Source organism: Globicephala melas, chromosome 19 (genome assembly GCF_963455315.2).
Source record: "Globicephala melas chromosome 19, mGloMel1.2, whole genome shotgun sequence".
Taxonomy (NCBI): domain Eukaryota; kingdom Metazoa; phylum Chordata; class Mammalia; order Artiodactyla; family Delphinidae; genus Globicephala; species Globicephala melas.
This window is the reverse complement of record NC_083332.1, coordinates 5676061-5695536: the sequence shown is the minus strand read 5'-3', so window position 1 is coordinate 5695536 and position 19476 is coordinate 5676061. Positions and strand designations below refer to the sequence as shown.

Below are 19476 nucleotides of genomic sequence, written 5' to 3'. Positions count from 1 at the left end.
GAAGGGACTGGAGGTCAGGAGATGGAAATGTGCTGCAAGGATTGACAGATAAAAGTGAGGCAAGGGGCTTCTCTCGTGGCGCAGTGGTTGGGAGTCCGCCTGCCGAGGCAGGGGACACGGGTTCGTGCCCCGGTCCGTGAAGATCTTACATGCCGCAGAGCGGCTGGGCCCGTGAGCCATGGCTGCTGAGCCTGCGCGTCTGGAGCCTGTGCTCCTCAACGGAGAGGCCACAATGGTGAGAGGCCCGTGTACCGCAAAAAGAAAAAAAAAAAAGTGAGGCAAGGAGATCAAGATTATGAACCGAATGTCAGGCTGAGGGGCTGATCTTTCCCTGGGAGGCTTTGAAGAGTTCTGGGAAGGAGAATGACATCAACAAGTTGCCACCCTGTCCTCTGTGCCTGGTGTAAAAAATGAATAAAATGAAGCCTCAGTTTGATAGAGTCAGGAGACCAGAGGGAGACCTCTCACTGCCCGTGATGAGTAGAGCCCAACAGGAAGAAGAAAGACTGCTCTTCTTTCCTGGCAAGGACTATGCCAATGAAAAGCCAGGGACTCTGTTTACTCTAGCCCCCAACTTCCTTCGCCCCTCTATAAAAGCGGTCTCCTTCCCTTGCTGTGTCATAACTTGCACGTGGCTCATAATGGCTGCAGACCCCAAGTTGCCATGCTCAGCTAATGCCGGATAAACCCATGTTTGCTGGAGAAATGTCTGAGGTCAACACTAGTCACCCCCAGCCTCAGGAGAACTTGCCAGGAGGACATTTCTCTTCAAGGAAGAGAAACCAGCAGACACTCAGCGCACGCCACATGACGGGACCTCTGTTGGTTGATTTTGATGTGTTCTTTCTTTAATTCTCACACAGCTTTGAGGTAAGACACATGATCTCTGATTTACAGAACGGAAAACTGAGACACAGAGAGATAAAGTGAATTGCTTGCTAACGATGCCTCAGGAAGTGCTGGAACCAGCATTTGATTGAGCCCAAGTCTCTAATCCTATCACCTGTCTTCCTTCTGCTCTACCTGGGGACACTCATACAGTAGTTAATGCTAATACTGCCACAAAGGCTTCATCAACTAGTCCCTGACTTCTCCTTTTCCCCACAGAGGCTGTGATTCCTCCAGCCAGGACCAAGCTCTGGGCGAGTCCTCATTAGCTTGTGTTGATCTCTGAGTACTCGGTGGTGCTGGTGGCCTCCTGGTCCAAAGGCTCGCGAGACTTCATCCCGCGAAAGCTGAGGGAGGCGTAATGGAGCTCCTGTTGCTCCCCTGAAGGCGGGGCATCCTCTGCAGGGGACGACGTCTGGTCTGGGGGGCCGTCTGGCCAGGGCTTTTGCCTGGAACCCTGAGTAAAGGGGAGAAAAGGGAGTCAGAGAAGGAGTAAGGCAGGCACTTTCCCCTCCAAGGGAAAGTCGGCCTGAAGGGACATTTATTCATTCATCTTCTCATTCCACACGTGTTTCCTATGAACTCAAATATTCACTCATTCATTTACAGTTTTGTAATACTAAGACTGATTAGGCCATATCAAGGGCTTACGAATCATATTTAACCTTCACAGAAAGCCCCAGTATGAATGATACTCTCATTATCCCCATTTTACAGGTAGGAAAACTGAGGTGGGGAGAGGTAAAGTAACTTGCCCAAGGTCACTCATATAGTAAATGGCAGAGCCAGGACTCAAACCCAGGTCTGCTGTGTTATTGACAGTATCTCCCGTGCCAAGTCCTGGGCGAGGGGCCAGGTGGACTGTGTGAGAAAACAGACATGGACCCTGACCTCAGGCAGCTTAGTTTGCTAGGAGCACTGGATTAGAGACAAGGAAACAAAGCAAATTTCTAACTTCCTGGTGTACTGTGAGATAGCTTATGCAGAAACCAGAAAAGAGATGGCAATTCTGGTTTCCCCGGTGGTGCAGTGGTTAAGAATCCACCTGCCAATACAAGGGACATGGGTTCGAGCCCTGGTTCAGGAAGATCTCACATGCCATGGAGCAACTAAGCCCGTGTGCCACAACTACTGAGTCTGTGCTCTAGAGCCTGCGAAACACAACTACTGAGCCCGGGTGCCGTAACTACTGAGCCCGCGTGCCACAACTACTGAAGCCTGCATGCCTAGAGCCTGTGCTCTGCAACAAGAGAAGCCACTGCAATGAGAAACCCACACACTGCAATGAAGAGTAGCCCCTGCTCTTCACAACTAGAGAAAGCCTGCACGCAGCAACGAAGACCCAACACAGCCATAAATAAATAATTTTTAAAAAGAGATGGCAATTCTGGATCCTGGGCCTGGGCTCCATAAAACAAAAATGAAAATAAAGCAGGACCCAAGTCTTCCAACAAAGATGGTACCCAGACACTGGTAAGCCATTTCCTTTTCTCTCTCAAGTCTGCCCACACCCCTACATCATCATGCTATAGAAGAGAGTGTTGAAAGCAACATTAGCCTTCAAAAGTAGCCCAGAAAGAAAAAAAAACGAGTTCCAGGTTAGGAACAAATGGTTTTATGACCTCAGCAAAAAAATAGAATATCCAGACAGAGCTGCCCGTATTAGACGTGAGCAAGGTAAAATGAAATGACAAAGCAGCTAGGTGTATTGACGCTACTGCAGCCAAAAAGGGAGAAATAAGGATGTGCGTCCATTAATAATAGCCTTACCATGTATTAAGAAGGGATTAAATTGGTCATCATAAGGCAACATGCAGCTCAGATGAATAAACAGGAGAAAGTGATATGTGCATTCTTTCATTCAATACCTCTTTGCCGAGTGCTGGCTATGAGTTAGGTGCCATTCTTGCAAATGAGGACATAAGAGGAACTGAAACAGCCCAAAATACCTGCCTTCATGCAGTTCCTTATTAGAGGGGGGAATAGTAACATTAGGTAACAGTTGTAAGCAATTTCCCCATGGCCTAGGCACATTTCTAAGCATTTCTTGTAACAACCCAATGAAACAGTTACCGCCATATCCACAGTCTTATTTCCAGAAGAGAAAATAAAGAAACAGAGAGGTTAACTAACTTGTCCAAGGTCACACAGCTTGGAAGTGGTTGGATGGAGGACTTGAACACAGGAAGTTGAATTCCAGGGACTATGAAGCTCATCGCTTTACTATTCTGCCCACAGTATGAAAGTTACAGAAAGGTTGAGAGTAAAATAATGGGGAAAACAAAGCTCTCTGTCACAGTTCTGTCAAGATAGTGAATTCACACATGCCACTGGCTCTATTCACCAAGATCCAGCAAAGAAGAACTACAGATAGAACTACAGGATGACAAAATTTTATAAATCAATTAGTCGATTGCTTGATAATCAATTGATCACACTGAAGTCCCTAGGGGGAAGTGAAGGCTAATGTGAACAAATGGGGTCGGGGAGGCGATGTGCTGCAGCCCAGGGCTGGGGAATCTGCCTTGTTGATAAGAGGATGTTTCCCCTCAAATGTGCTTGAATTCTGCTCCTTTCTCTCTTCTACTCTTGCCTTGGGACAATCATTGCCTGCAGAATTCAGACAGCGTTGGACAGGACGGTGATATGCAGGTGGCCAGAGGTAAGTGCTGCATCAGCACCGTAGCTTCCCTGGAGTGAAGAGACGGAGAGCAGAGATGGAGCCTCACTGGCCTCTGCGATTCTTGTCATCATTTTCTCCTTTCCAAACTCCAGAGTCCAGTGGATCAAAATCCACGAAGAGTCCCTGCCCAAAGCTCCTTCTCTCTGAGGGTCAGAAGGCAAAGGGGCGACTTAAGCTGCTTTCTTGGGGGGACAGGAAGTGGGAATGATGGGCAGTGGTTTTGGTGCCTGGGGGAGCTCCACCCTGGGGCTGGTCCCCGTTGCTCCTTTGAGCCGACACAGACTATCATCTGCCTTTCACCTTCACCCAATCAATACTCCAGACTGAGTAACTAACATCCCCAGGGGAATATGCCCTCCCAGCTCACAGGACTGGACACCCGTGGAGTGTAAATGTCCCGGAAGGAAAACAAGCCAACGGAACCTGGGAACTTCCTGTACCTCCAAAGCACAAGTATTAGAACACTTTGATCAAGGGTTTAAACTAAGCACGCTAAATGCACTAAGAGAAGTGAGTGATGATATTACCATCGTGAAAGTGAGAATAAGAAATTAGGTACATCAGTCAGTAACTCTGCAATATCTTCGTATGGTGACATATCGTAACTAGACATCATGGTGATCATTTTGAAACATACAGAAATAGCGAATCACTATGTTGTGTAACAGGAACCAACGTAGTGTTGTAGGTCAATTATACTTCAATAATGAGCAAACAAGAAAACTCATAGAAAAAGAGATCCGATTTGTGGTGATCAGAGGCGGGAGACTGGGGGAGGGGGAATTAGATGACGGTGGTCAAAAGGTACAAACTTCCAGTTATAAGATACATAAGTACTAGAAATGTACAACAGGATAATTATAATTGACACTGCTCTATGTTACATACGAAAGTTATTAAGTGAGTAAATCCTGAGTTCTCATCACAAGGAAAAAATTTTCTATCTATATGAGATGATGGATGTTTGCTAAACGTACTGTGCTAATCATTTCATGATATATGTAAGTCAAATCATTATTCTGTACACCTTAAACTTATACAGTGCTGTATGTCATATATATCTCAAAACTGCGAGGAAAAAAAGGAAATTATATACATCAGAAATTATGTACATAAAATGTAAAACAAGAAGTCACGTAATCACGTAAATTATGTGAAAAGGAAATGTGTGTGCAGTTCTGTAAAAAGTGGAAATATTATGTCTGAAAAGTAGAATAGGAAGAACCCAATGGCGGAATGAAGAATAGAATGAATACAGTTGAAGACACGTCAGTGAGCTGGAAGGGCCTTTGACGTCTCCCCTAGAAGGAAGTAGGGAAGGATGAAGCACACAACATATGAAAAGAATAGTTGGGACTTCCCTGGTGGTCCAGTAGGTAAGACTCTGCACTCCCAATTCAGGGGGCCAGGGTTCAATCCCTCTTCGGGGAACTAGATCCCGCATGCATGCTGCAACTAGAGCCTGGCACAGCCAAAATAAATAAATATTTTTTAAAAAAAGAAAAGAAAAGTTACAATAGATAGAGGACAGAAATAGAAGATCTCAACTCAGATTATAATAGTCCCCAAATGATATGCTTTTTTTTTTTTTTTTTTTTTTTGGCCACGCCACACGGCATGTGGGATCTTAGTTCCCCAACCAGGGATCCAACCCTCCGCCCCTGCATTGGAAGCATGGAGTCTTAACCACTGGACCGCCAGGGAAATCCCAACAGTCCCCAAATGAGATAAAAAGGAAATTAAAAGAAGAAGAAATATTTGGACAAAAATAGTGGAGATAAAATTGCCAGAATTAAAGAAAAAATGAACCACTTCAGCTCAAAGGACCCCACAGACACAAGGAAAAAAAAAAGGAAAAGCCCACATCCAAATAGAGTATTCTTAAAAATATCAAAACCAAGGAGAAACGTATAAACCTTTCCAGGGAGAATGAGTGGATTACCTACCAATGTGCGAGCCCTAAGATTTCTAACAGCGATACTGGGTACAAGAAACAATGAATAAAGTGTTCAAAGCATTGAAGCGAAATCACCTTGATCCTGGAATCAATATCCTGCCAAATGACATTCAACTGTAGGGGCATAAAAATATTTTCAGACACAAGTCTTAATACAGGAAAACCCAAATGAGAACATGTTGGGAGGAAGAATTCAAATAAAAAGAATTCAAATAAAAATAACAAAACTAAGAAGCCACACGCAAGAAATATAGGATACAAAGGTGCTCAAACACCTCAGTAAAATGTGTACCTATATATTTTTTTTTAAGAAGACCAGAGAACGGAAAAATGTTAAGTGTGTTCATAATTACCCAGAATGAAAACTGGAGATCTAGAAAAAGAACCAACATTACAGTAGACGGTGGACAGAGTGGAAACCAATAGATATGAAAGCACTCGAGTTCTTTCTGTTAGGTGTAAGACAGAGATATTAAATGTTTAAATAAGAAAGGAGAAAATGAAATATTGAAAAAAAATGGAACCAAACAGAAGGGAAAGGTAAAATGGTACAAAGAAATCCACATGTATCAATAACCACAATAAATCCAAGAAGAGTGAACTCAACAGGGGATGTGAAATTGGAGTTTTTAAAACCTGGTTATATACTATTTAAAAGAATCACTGCCAAAGCATAAGTAAAATGTTGGAAGGGGGTGGGGAGAGGAAAGGATGGAGAAATATTATCCTTTCTAACTGACCAATGACAAATTGGTGTATCTGTTTTAAGATCTAACCAAATAGACTTTAAAACAAAAAGTATCAGTAGGCACAAAGACAATCACTACATGTGATTAAATGTGATAAAATGTTCAATTCACTAAGATACAATACTTCTAAAATATACAGTTTTAATTTAAAAATACATCAATTATAAGAAATACATTTGATAGAACTCCAGGGAAAAATTGACAAGTAAACTATCATAATATAAGATTTCAAATATTGACAGGTCAGGAAGACCTATTAGGAAAGATATGGATTTGGATTTGAACAATACAGTTAACACACTGGCCTACTGATCTTACCTGGAATTTATGAAATAGGAAATTTTTTTTTTCTGAAGCATATAGGAAATATTTACAAACATTCATCACATACCAGGCCACAGATCAAGTCTCAACAAATTTAAAAAATAGGTATCATAAAAACCATGCACTCTGAGAAAAAACTCAATGTATTTAGAATTTAAGGATGGAAAGACGTTTTAAGATCCCCATACATTTGGAATTTTTTTTAAATCCCCAATAATTTAAGATTCCAAAAAGAAATCACAATAGGGTTTTAGCAATATTTAGAACTGAATGATATTAAAATAACACATTTCAAAATGTGTGGAATGAAATTAAAGTCATATTCTGAGAGAAATTTATCCAAAAATACTTTTATAATGAAAGAAATGTGCTATATATTAATAAGCTAAGTATCCAGCTTAAAAACATAGTGAAAGAGGGCTTCCCTGGTGGTGCAGTGGTTGAGAGTCCGCCTGCCGATGCAGGGGACACGGATTCGTGCCCCGGTCCGGGAAGATCCCACATGCCGTGGAACGGCTAGGCCCATGAGCCATGGCCGCTGAGCCTGCGCTCCGCAACGGGAGAGGCCACAACGGTGAGAGGCCCACGTACCGCAAAAAAAAAAAAAAAAAAGTAAAAGGAGCAGCTCTGTGTGGACAAATGGTGGGGAAATGAAAAGAAATTGACTACTGTTCAAACAACCTGCCCACGATCTGAAGTGTCACACGGACTTCCATTACCACACGAGGCAGTCTTGGTGCGCTCACTTCCCCATCATTTATTCAGGGGAGTGAGTCATTTGTTGAAATCTGAAACCTCTCAGAAGAAAAATACACCTGCAGGGGTTGCAGGAGGCTAGGCGTTTCTTCTTCAGTACCTGAAGCCCGAAAGGACCAGCCGATTCTTGAAGGAAACGACATTACATGTGCATCAAATTCAGCTGCTTTGATTCAGCAAGCCACGACCGTTAAAAACAGGAATATTACAAATTTTTCAGATGGTATCTTTATCTCTGAAAAGGAATGGTTCAGCAGGCTTATGGATAAGATCTAAGAATTTTCCAGCTACCAATGCAACACGATTCTAAATGGCACCCAAGACCAATTTGTGATTTTTTTAAATTAATTAATTAATTTATTTTTGGCTATGTTGGGTCTTCGTTTCTGTGTGAGGGCTTTCTCTAGTTGCGGCGAGCGGGGGCCACTCTTCATCATGGTGCGCGGGCCTCTCACTATTGCAGCCTCTCTTGTTGCGGAGCACAGGCTCCAGACGCGCAGGCTCAGTAGTTGTGGCTCACAGGCCTAGTTCCTCCGCGGCATGTGGGATCTTCCCAGACCAGGGCTCGAACCCGTGTCCCCTGCATCGGCAGGCAGATTCTCAACCACTGCGCCACCAGGGAAGCCCCTGTGATTTTTTTTAATTACAAAAACAACCTCATATGTTTTGAAAAAACTTTTTTTTTTCATTCTGCATACCAGCAATGAGCAATCAGAAAATGCACTTTAAAAAAGATAGCATCGGCCTCTTGCCTTCCAAGATGGCCCACACTCTATGGAGTGTGTATCTCCCTGAATAAACCTTCTTTCACTTTGTCTTGCTCTTGAATCCTTGCCTGCGCAAAGCCAAGAACCCACACTGGGCGGCCATCCCAGGGACGCAGACATGACTTGGGATGTGACCATCCTCTCGCACCCCACTCTCTTTCCTGCAACATCTTTCCTGGCACCCAATGCGGGGCCTCCAAGGCCATAATCTCGATCCGCCTACTGGGCTATGGCTCCCCTCTGAAGGGTGGCTGGGACTTACCCTGAGCCACGTAGATTCAAGTAGTCCGTTAAGGGGCAGCTGACGTCGCCTGCAGGGTCTGCCAGGGACCAGTTCTCTGGCCGTGAAGAAGCGCACTGAGGCCAAGGCTTTTCCCCCTCAGTCTTTCTCATTCTCCTATTGCTCTATCTCTTCGGACTTGAAAAGATCCACGCAGACGACCACCAAACATCCAAATTAAGACTGCGCGGCAAGTAATTGACAACCTGGTTGGGTCTAAAGAACTCCTGCCAGGGGTTTTATCTGGTGGCGCAGTGGTTGAGAACCCGCCTGCCGATGCAGGGGACACGGGTTCGAGCCCTGGTCTGGGAGGATCCCACATGCCACGGAGCAACTAGGCCCGTGAGCCACAACTACTGAGCCTGCGCGTCTGGAGCCTGTGCTCCGCAACAGGAGAGGCCGCGACAGTGAGAGGCCCGCGCACCGCGATGAAGAGTGGCCCCCGCTTGCCGCAACTAGAGAAAGCCCTCGCAGAGAAACCGAAGACCTAGCATGGCCAAATATAAAAAAATAAAATAAAAATTAAAAAAATAGCATTTACAATAGTAACAATAACTAGTATTTAGGAAGAAAAATAGAAAAAGATGACCAAGACCTGTGTGAAGGAATTGTCTCTCTTTCTTGAAAACATTTTTTAAAAAAATGAATAGAGATATCCATTTTTCGTGGGTTAGAAGACTTAAACTCAAAAACAAGTACACTCTTCCTGAATTGATCTATGGGTTCAATGTAATTCCAGTCAAAACTCCAACAGGAGTACTTTTTTTGGAACTTGACAAACTGACTCTAACATTTAACTAGAACAACAAAGGGCCAAGGATAGGCAAGACAACTTCTGAAAAAGATTCAGGAGAAGGTTTTGCTCTGTTAGATACCAGGACTTATGTTTGAGTTTATAGACTCTGTTGACTGTAGACACAGTTCTGACTCAGGGACTATAAAATTGACCATTGGAATAGAAGAGGCCACAGAAAGAGGTCCACCCACGTATGGAATTTTGATGTATGGCAAAAATGGCATGGCAGATCAGTAGGGGAGGGAGCGAAGGACTATTCTATAAATGAAGGAAGGACATATATAGATCAACACTGCACACCACACACAAAACTCAACTCCCAGTAGATGAAGTCTTTAAATGTCAACAGGAAAACAAAACTTTTCATAGAAACTATACTTGAATATCCTTCTAATCTTAAGATGGGGAAGAGTTTCTTAAATGAGACCCAAAAGGCACTCAATAGAAAAGAGAAGATTGGTAAATATGGTTATATTACAATTCAGAACTTACCATAATCAGAGGTCACCTTTAAAAAAAGTGAAGAGAAGCTACTCACTGGGAGAAGATATTTACCATGTATATAACCAGAAAGAAAAAAAAAAAACAGTATAAAAATGTATAAAGAGCTCCAACAAATTTAATAAGAAAAAGTCCAACATCCAGTAGGGGAATGGGCCATAGATGGGACCTGGCATTTTATAGAGAACATGTTCATATGCCACTGAAGACATAGAGAGACTTTTGTTTTCATTGGTAACCAAGGAAATGCAAACCAACACCATAGTGAGATGGTGAGATGACCAAAAAAAAAAAAAAAAAAACTGAGAAAACCAAGTGTTGGAGAGATTGTAGATCAACAGAATCTGATAAGCACCGATGGGAGTATAAGTGAATGCAGTTGCTTTGGAAAACCATTTGTCATGATCTTGTAAATATGAACTTTACATACACTATGACCTAGTAATTAAATTCTTCAGTAATGCTAAAGAAAAACTCTCACATGTGAACACAGTGAGACACGAATAAGAATGTTCATAAGAGCAACACCTGGAAACAACTCAAATGTCCATCAATACAAGCTTAGATAATAGACATAATAATAAAATGAATTATTATACAATGGAGAACTGCAACTTTATGTAAAAATAGGAATGACTCTTTGTGACCTAATGTTGCATCTACAAAGCGAGTCCAAGAAGAGTAGGCAGAACGTGAAGCCCTTTGTAGGTTCAGAAGCAATTAAACTAAACAGTGTACATTTTGGGTAAACATATATGTGATAACACCAGCAACAAAAGATTCAGAGCAGGGCTACCCTGGTGGCGCAGTGGTTAAGAACTGCCTGCCAATGCAGGGGACACGGGTTCGAGCTCTGGTCCGGGAGGATCCCACATGCCGCGGAGCAACTAAGCCCGCGTGCCACAACTACTGAAGCCCGCGCACCTAGAGCCCATGCTCCGCAACAAGAGAAGCCACTGCAATGAGAAGCCCGCGCAGCGCAACGAAGAGTAGCCCCCGCTCGCCACAACTAGAGAAAGCCCGCGTGCATCAACGAAGACCCAACGCAGCCAAAAATAATAAATAAATTAAATAAATAAATTTAAAAAAAAAGAGATTCAGAGCAGTGGTTACTGAGGATGGATCAGGGAGCAACATGGGTAGATAAAAGTCATCATCAATGTTTGAAGTCTTAGGTTGGACGGGAGGTTTACATTTGCTTATCATATTATGAAAAACAAAGCGAACACTGCATGTTCCAGTGATAATAGCTCGGTCACGAGCAAAGCATTTTGGATAACTCCACTTAGGGCAACGCGAACCCAATTTTAAAAAAGAGAAGGGGGGTCATGCTGGACAGGGACAGTGAGAGAAAATTACAACCCCCGCCCTCTCAAGGACTTTACAAATACGATGAGAGGGTGGAGACAGGTAAATATAGTGATGTTGTGTGATGTGACCCTCAGTACAGGGATGGACACAGAGCTCTGGGGATATAGAGAAGGGAGGGATGGGCATTGACAGGGAGGGAGAGGACAAAGGTTTCCCAGAGTAAGAGATGTTGATATTGGAGCTAGAAGGAGGAGGCGAGGTGGTCTGGTCGAAATGAGGAAGGAAGGGCATTTCAGGTAGAAGGAACTGTACATTCAAAGGCTCCGAGTCATCAGGTAATAGATTGCTATGGAGACAGTGAGAAGGCCAGTGTAGCTGGACCCTAGGGCAGGACCAGTGGCTGGAGCGGCCATCAGGGGAGACCTCAGGAAGGACTTCGTATATCAGACCAAGGATTAGGACTTGATTCTCTAAGCAATGGTAGCAAACAACAGCTTTGAAACTCCAGAAGGGCTGGAAAGTACTGGTTTGGGGGAGATGGTTCTGGAAGGCTGTATCTGGCAAAGAGGTGAGGTTGGCTCAGTGGTCAGCAGAGGGCCATTGCGTCTGGGGGATGGAGGGGAAGAACAGAAGGGGAGTCAATGCCCAGGTGTCTGCCCGGGGGACCAGGGAGGAGCAGGAAATACTGAGGAACTCAGTCTGGACCCACCGAGTGGACACGCCCAGGGCTCCCACTGCAGGAGAAGACGCCCACATCACTCACCCAGGCGATGGTACCCATGACGGGGTCTTCACCATCCACACCCTCTGGTCTCCTGGCTGCCTGCTTTCTGCGGGCTTTCACTCTAGGAGAAGAAACCAGTGGAAGAGAAGAGAAGAAACTGCAGAAGGCCGGCTCGGGCAAAGACAAGCAGGCTGCCCCCACTCCCTGGTAAGACAACTCAGGCATCCGGACCCTGGAACCGGACTCGGAGGCCTTCCTGACGGGCAAGTGAGTGCTTCATCCTCCTGGATGACCAGGACCTTGGCCAAGACTGAATTTCCATCCCTAAAGACCCCGCTTACACATGAAAACTTGTACGTGAATGTTATTATTATTGGCAAATGAGAGCCAAAAAGTGGAAACAACCCAAATGTCCATCAGTGGATGAGCAGATGGGTAGAAAGGTGCTCCATTCATACCAGGGAACATTATTCGGAAATAAAAAGGAACAAAGTACCGACACATGCCACAACGTGCACGAACCTTGAAATCATCACGCTAAGCAAAAGGGGTCAGTCACAAGGGACCACATATTTTATGATTCCACAATGTCCGGAATAGCCAACTCTAGACGGACTCAGATTCGTGGTTGTCTAGGGCAAGGGATGGATCAGATGGGATGACAAGGGGTGTGCGTTTCCTTTTGGTTTCATTTCAGGGGCTAATGAAAAAGTTCTATCAAAATCATGGTGATGGACGCACGACTCTGAATAGACTGAAAGCCAATAAATTGTACACCTTAAACGTATGGGAATTCTATCTCACGAAGGCTGTTACCTATTCCCCCCCAACCCCGCAAAAAAAAAAAAAAAGACCCCCTCTGGATCTAGTCTACTCAGCGCTGCCTTTCTGGGGTTAAATGACCGTTCTCTGGACTGCCTACCACACACACCCCCCTGTGCACCTCCCCAAGAACACAGGCTTACATGCAAAAGAAGATAACACACAAGCACAGTGACAGCAGGGCCATGGCACCGGCACCTGCAAGGGCCCCACCAACCACTCCGGTCAGGGATGCCGGTTTCCCTGCAGAGGAGAGGGCTGTGAGATGAGCTCACTCCCAAGATTCAGTCTCTTGCCTTCCCACCTCCTTGCAGAACTTGCTGGAGAACCCCTTCAGGTCTGAGATGGGGCACCCTGTCCTAGCAACCACCTTCTGTCCAGGCCCCAGCCCCTCTCCCTCCAAGCATCATCTTCTAGGACCTTAACTCCTTTCCCCCTAAGCCTCTGCCCTCAACAGGTCCCCTAACCTGGCAGCAGCAGGACAGTGGCGCTCTGTTTCCCGTGGCCGTTCTGGGCCTCGCAGCTGAGTCTGAGGCCAGAGCTGAGCCCCTCGCGGAGGCACAGGGAGCTGTTGACCCAGGGCCCAGCCGAGCTGGAGGTGACCTTGAAGGAGGCGTTGCTGAAATTCCCCTCCAGCAGCCCCTCCCCCAGCCGCCAGCGCAGGGAGGGGGCCGGCTGGGCTCGGGAGGAACAGTCGCAGTGCAGACCCTCCTCCTCCTGGGAGCAGGAGGGTCCCAGCAGCTGCGGGGGGTCTGTACAGAGGGAGGAGTGTCAGCGGTGCCCCTCCCCTCACCTGGGCCCAGGTGTCCTGCCCCCAGGGGTCCCCGCACTCACAGACCACCGAGAGGCTCAGAGAGGTATTCTGGGAGCCCAGAGGGTTCTGAGCTCTGCAGGTGAATTCTCTTTCTGCAGCGCCTAAGCCTGGCAGCTCCAGGATCTTGGTGCTGGAGATGCGGGTCGCGTTCAGGGCTGGGGACGTCCGGAACCAGCTCAGCTGGGCAGGGGGGTTGCTGTCAGCCACACAGAGCAGCTGCAGAGCCTGGCTCTCCGAGATGAGAAGGGATGAGCTGTTTTGTAGAGCCTTGAGGGCTTTGGGGGAAAGTGCAGTGAGAGCTGGGGAAGGCTGAGGTCTCATCCCTCCCGCCTTCCTAGGATCTAGTTGGCCTCTCCCTCTCCTCCCCTGGCCCGCTAGCTTGCTTCGGTGTGGGTTCCAAGGCTGGACCCTCACACCCTAAGGAGGTTGACACAACGTGTCTGGGCCTTGTATCTTCAGGGGAAGCTCAGTGTCTCAATGGGACGTGCCTGGGCTGTTTGGTGGAAAGAGCACAGAGAGCCTCAAGCCTTGGGAAACTGCTTCAGTGAAGGCACCCGGAAATGGGACGCAGGCGGTTCTGTGGAGGAAAACCACAGAGCACAACCATGGTGAAGTGAAACGGGCTTTGAACAGAGTGTGTGAGTGCGTATGTGTGTGGTGCGTGTGTGTGTGGCCTGTATGTGTGTGTCCATGCGTGTGTAGGTGCATGTGCGTCTGTGCATTTCTGTATGCATCTGTGTGGATGTGTAGAGATGTGGATGTGGATGTGTGTGTACGTGCATGTATATATGTGTGTGTGTGTATGTGTATATGTGTATTGAATCTGTGTGTGGACTAGCGCCTGGGAGGTGGGGGAGAGGGTGGTGATTTTTATCCTTGCTCTTCCCATATGTGACGGCATTCAAGCCCTAATCCCACCCTCTCTGCTTGGAGGTGGTCCCAGGAGCTGGACCCAGCCCTGGAGAAGAGAGGTCCTTTCCTACCTGTGACATTTCTGAAGCAGAGGTTGATACTGAGGTTCCACGGAGCATCTAGGATGGAAAGATATGGCCTTGCTTCAGAGCTGAGCAGTGGGATGGAAACTGACCCAGCACCCAAGGAAGGAAACCAGGAAGGGGGCACGGCTGTCCTCATGGCCTCTCCCCACCTCGGCTCCCAAGGCGCAGATCCATAAAAGAGTGAGCTGGCCCTCGTTCTATCCCTGCCCTCTACACACACACACACACACACACACACACACACACACACACACACACACACAGCCGACTGCCCTCAGGGACCCAGCCCCCCTCCAAACTCACATGACACATTGAGTCGGATGGTTCTCTCCATGGTCACTTGATCTCCTTGGAGTTCCACTCGACAGGTGAGGTTGGTGCCGTGGTCCTGGGGCCTCGGGGTGAAGGTGAGCACCGAGGAGTGGAGGGTCTCTGGGCCCATGGCATCAAGGGCATCCCCCGCCCAGGAGAATGAGAAAACTCTTCCCCCATCACAGACTAGTGACAAGTGGCAAGTCAGGTTTGTGGGGCGGCCGGACTCCAGAGCCTCCAGAAAATGGATGTCAGGTTTCTCTGTTGGGGCTGATGAGAAGAGAGGGAGATGCCTGGGCCCCAGGGGGGTGGGGGCCCAGAATGTGATCCTGAGAGGGACCAGTGCTTCAGAGCCACATCTCACCCCAGGTCCTGTGTCTCTTCTGAACCCCTAAACCCCAAGACCTGGAGCAGGGAGTGGTCCTGTGTCCTGTTCCTGTTCTAATACGGGAGTCTCCACGTCCCAGGGTCCTCTCCTGGGCCCCTGCCATACCTGTCACCTGCAAATTCAGCTTCTTATCTCTGTAGCTGTATTTGCTATCACCTCTCTCCACTCGGAACAAGTAGACTCCTGTGTCGCTCATCCTGGCATCTCTGATGTTCAGGGAGCAGTTCTTTTTCCTGCGGTCCCGGAGGAGGTGGAATCGGCCCTGGGTCTCTGGCTTCACTTGTCTACCTGGGTTGTTTGTGGCCACAGGATCACTGCGGGATACGTTGTCCCCTTCCCGGAACCAATAGACGAAGGGTTCTTCATAGGGGTACCACGAACTCCAAGGGTAGGAAAAAGAGCAGGGCACGTAGACATCCAGGCACGCCTGCACCGTCACTGATTCCTGCACTAGGAGCCGGTACCCCCAGTCCTCCTGCAGGGACCCTGGGGGACACAGAGGCTCCGCTGAAGCTCCAGCCCCTCCCCCACCCTTGCCGCCCCTCCTCCCTCGGCCCACTCACCCCCCCAAAGCAGGGGCAGCAGCAGCAGGGGCACCATGTCCGCGTCCGCCACCGCAGAGCCCGGGTCCAAGTGCCTCAGTCAGGGAAGGAAGCGCCGCGAATGTGGGGAGCAACCGAGGAAGCCCCAACAGGAAGCCAGTGGGTGACAGCGACAGCCTTGGCCAATCAGAAGGGGAACTTGGACGCCACAGGCCACAGGAGGGGGCAGGTCTCTCCCATTTGCAGCTGCAGACTGCGAGCTACTGAAATGTGAGGCTTGTCTAGGCACCCAAGGCCCCACAGCTGTAGCCCTTCCCCCTGCACTGTTGTCTACACGGGGAAGAGAGCATCACCTGTCCAGCTCCCTGGGGATCAGGGCCTCTGGGAGGTCAAAGAGCAAATTCATTATCACATGTTGAAGGGAGCCCAGGCTGAGGGTCCAGGTGATGGAGGCCTGCCCCCAAGTCAGGAGAAAGGTAAGTTCTCAGCAACAAGCATGTCAGTTGGACATGACTCGGTCCACAGTGGTCACAGAGCTGTGGACACCACCAGTCACCCTGGAGCCTCCTGACCCCATGGAGTTAGGTCCCCGTTCCCATCACTGTCCTCGTCCCAGGCAGCCTCAGACTCTGGTCCTGGTGTTGATGCCCAAAGCAGACCGAGCACAGGGTGTTTCGAATGTGGGAGTTGAAGGCAAGGAGTGCCCGGGTTGGAACCCAGACACCTGCCTACCTACCAACTCACCTGCCATCTGTTCAACTTTACCAAAGTTACTTAGCCTCTCTGTGCCTCAGTTTGCTCATCGGAAAAACAGAGACACTAGCAGAAATGCTGTGTGAGGATTAGATGAGTTCATATGTGTCAAGCGCTTAGGACACAGCCTGGCACTGATACTCGCTCATTCAACTAAGGCTTTGAGGACACCTGCTGTGTGCCATGCCCCCATGCAGGGGCTATGTAGGGGCTGGAGATATAACACAGGATAAGCTCCTAGGGTGGAAAAGGTGAGTCAAAAATCTGAGTGGGGAGACTAACATTTAATAAGAAAATTAAGATACACAGTCTCAGGGCTTCCCTGGTGGCGCAGTGGTTGAGAGTCCACCTGCCAATGCAGGGAACGTGGGTTCGTGCCCCGGTCCGGGAAGATCCCACATGCCGTGGAGCGGCTGGGCCCGTGAGCCGTGGCCGCTGGGCCTGCACGTCCGGAGCCTGTGCTCCGCAGCGGGAGAGGCCACAACAGTGAGAGGCCCGCATACCGCAAAAAAAAAAAAAAAAAAAAAAAAAGATACACAGTCTCTTGGAGAATAATGTAGTCTAAGGAAACAATTAAAATCAGGAAAGCAGGAACTCGCCTGGTGGCGCAGTGGATAGGACTCCGTGCTCCCAACGCAGGGGGCCCAGGTTCAGTCCCACAGGGAACTAGATCCCACATGCATGCCACAACTAAGAGTTCGCATGCCACAACTAAGGAGCCTCCCTGCCACAACTAAGACCCTGTGCAACCAAATAAATAAATATTGAGAAAAACAGGAAAGCAGAAGAGGAATAGTTGAGAACTGCTGAAAGTTTTAAAAACGTGGCTGGGGCAGGCCTCATGGAGAGGGTGACGTCTGAGTAAACACATGAAGAAAGTAAGAGAATGACGCCTATGGGTATCCAGGAAAAAGTGATCCACCCCGAAGGAAGAGCGCATTCAAAAGTCCCAAGGTGGGAGCCTGTGTGGTGTGTTTAGCGCAGCTGGATGACGGGGTAGCAGAGTGATTAACAGGGTGAATAAGGAGAGTAGGTCTGAGAGGTATCATAGGTCAGATTATGAAGAAATTTTGAGACTATTGTAAGAATTTGGCTTTTACTCTGGGTGTATTAGGGTTCTCTAGAAACAGAACCAACAGCATGTGTATACATACATAAAGAGATTCATTATAAGGAACTGGCTTGTGTGATTACAGAGGTTGACAAGTCCCAAGATCTGTGGTCAGCAAACTGGAGACCCAAGAGTGCTGATGGTGTGGTTCTAGTTTGAAGGTGTGCAGGCTTGAGACCTAGGAAGAGCTGTTGTTTCAAGTTCGAAGGGAGGAAGAAAACTGATATCCCAGCTGGAATGCATTCAGGCAGGAGGAGTTCCCTTACTCATGGGCGGGTCAGCCCTTTTCTTCTATTCGAGCCTTCAACTGATTGGATGAGGCCCACCCACATTCGGGAGAGCAATCTGCTTTACTCAGTCTACTGATTTAAATATCAATCTCATCCATGGGGGGATATATATATATATATATATATATATATATATATATATATATATATATATACGATGGAATACTACTCGGCCATAAAAAAGAACAAAATTTTGCCATTTGTAGCAACATGGCAAACATGGACTTGGAGGGCATTATGTTAAGTGAAATAAGTCAGACAAAGAAAGACAAATACTGTATATCACTTATATGTGAAATCTAAAAAAGAAAACAAACTAGTGAATATAGCAAAAAAGAAGCAGACTCACAGACATAGAGAACAAGCTAATGGTTACCATTGCGGGGGGATATAGAGGTGGGGGAGCGGGTTCGAGCCCTGGTCTGGGAAGATCCCACATGCTGCGGAGCAACTAAGCCCGTGCACCGCAACTACTGAGCCCGTGAGCCACAACTACTGAGCCTGCGTGCCACAACTACTGAGGCCCGCACGCCTAGAGCCCGTGCTCCGCAACAAGAGAAGCCACCACAATGAGAAGCCCATGCACCACAACAAAGAGTAGCCCCCACTCACCGCAACTAGAGAAAGCTGGTGTGTGGCAACAAAGACTCAACGCAGCCTAAAAAAAAAAAAAAAAAAAGGATGTATTGTGCATTATGGAAAATATAGCCAATATTTTGTAATAACTGTAAATGGAAAGTAACCTTTAAAAACTGTATTAAAAATTTTTAATTTTTTCAATAAATAAAATTAAATTAAAATGTAAACAAAACAAACAAACAAAATGCAAACAAACAAAAATCGGTCTCATCCAAAAACATCTTCACAGAAACACCCAGAATAATGTTTGACCAAATGTCTGGGCACCTCGTGGCCCAGCCAAGTTGACACATAAAGTGAGTCACCACACTGAGTGAGTTGTTATGATTTCAACAGCGATACTGATGTGTGTGTGTGGTTTTCTTCCACATCACCAAGCAATTAACTCAATTCTGACGCCACCTCCCTAAAGATAGCATCCGATCCCACAGGTTAAGGGCTCAGTCCCACAAAACTGCCTCAACTTCAGACACCAATTACAAGTCCAGGTTGTCACCTGTGCTTCTGATCCACTGGCTATAGATCAGAGGTTCCCATGATCTCCTCCTTGGGTTCCATTGATTTGCTAGAGCAACTCACAGAACCCAGAGAAACCAGTTTACTTACTATCTTACCAGTCACCTAGGTTACTAGATTATTACAAAGGATATTAAAGGATACAAATCAACAACCAGATGAAAAGATGCATAAGGCAAGTTATGCGGGAAGGGGCATGGAATTTCCACGCTCTCCTGGGTACACCATTCTCCCTGAATCTCTACCTGTTCACCGGCCTAGAATCTCTCCAAACCCCATGCTTTCGGATGTTTTGGCGACTTCACTACATAGTCATGATTGATGAAATCAGTGGCCATTGGTCATTGATTCAACTTCTGGGGTCCTCTCTCTTCCCTAGAGGTCAAGGGCATGGGACTGAAAGTTCCAACTCTCTAATCACCTCTAGGGCTTCCCTGGCAACCAAGCCCCATCTTAAGTGCGTCTCAAAAGCGGCTTCATTAAAATAACACAAGACCCCTTTATCCCTCTCATTACTTAGGAAATCCCCAGGTTTTTAGGAGCTCTGTGCCAGAA

General features: G+C 47.1%; 1 protein-coding gene across 4 annotated transcripts; it reads right to left on the bottom strand.

The window, feature by feature from the left end:
- Window positions 1-838: 838 nt before the first annotated feature.
- Window positions 839-15676, bottom strand: LOC115847747 (sialic acid-binding Ig-like lectin 5). Of its 4 annotated transcripts, none has more exons than XM_030847872.3 (9): window positions 15634-15676; window positions 15176-15556; window positions 14674-14952; window positions 14356-14403; window positions 13393-13647; window positions 13026-13310; window positions 12702-12801; window positions 11776-11857; window positions 839-1345 (listed from the first exon to the last, which is right to left on the bottom strand). In XM_030847872.3, the coding sequence occupies exons 1-9, from the start codon at window positions 15668-15670 to the stop codon at window positions 1154-1156; spliced, it is 1659 nt and encodes a 552-aa protein (XP_030703732.2). In that variant the 5' UTR covers window positions 15671-15676; the 3' UTR covers window positions 839-1153. The 4 variants fall into 4 exon arrangements, 3 of the variants coding, with proteins under 3 accessions (XP_030703732.2, XP_069900377.1, XP_069900378.1); XM_070044277.1 differs by having other exon boundaries at window positions 1207-1345; window positions 13026-13161; XM_070044276.1 differs by lacking the exon at window positions 12702-12801 and having other exon boundaries at window positions 13026-13161.
- Between the last annotated feature and the right edge of the window lie 3800 nt (window positions 15677-19476).

What these genes read in the sequence shown, in the direction of transcription:
- LOC115847747 (XM_030847872.3), bottom strand. Translation starts at nt 15,670, where the DNA reads ATGGTGCCCCTGCTGCTGCTGCCCCTGCTTTGGGGGG. An exon ending in CATCCGACTCAATGTGTCAT is followed by an intron (nt 14,404 to 14,673) that starts GTGAGTTTGGAG and finishes TTTCCATCCTAG; the next exon opens with ATGCTCCGTGGAACCTCAGT. An exon ending in CACTGTCCTGCTGCTGCCAG is followed by an intron (nt 12,802 to 13,025) that starts GTTAGGGGACCT and finishes TCTCCTCTGCAG; the next exon opens with GGAAACCGGCATCCCTGACC.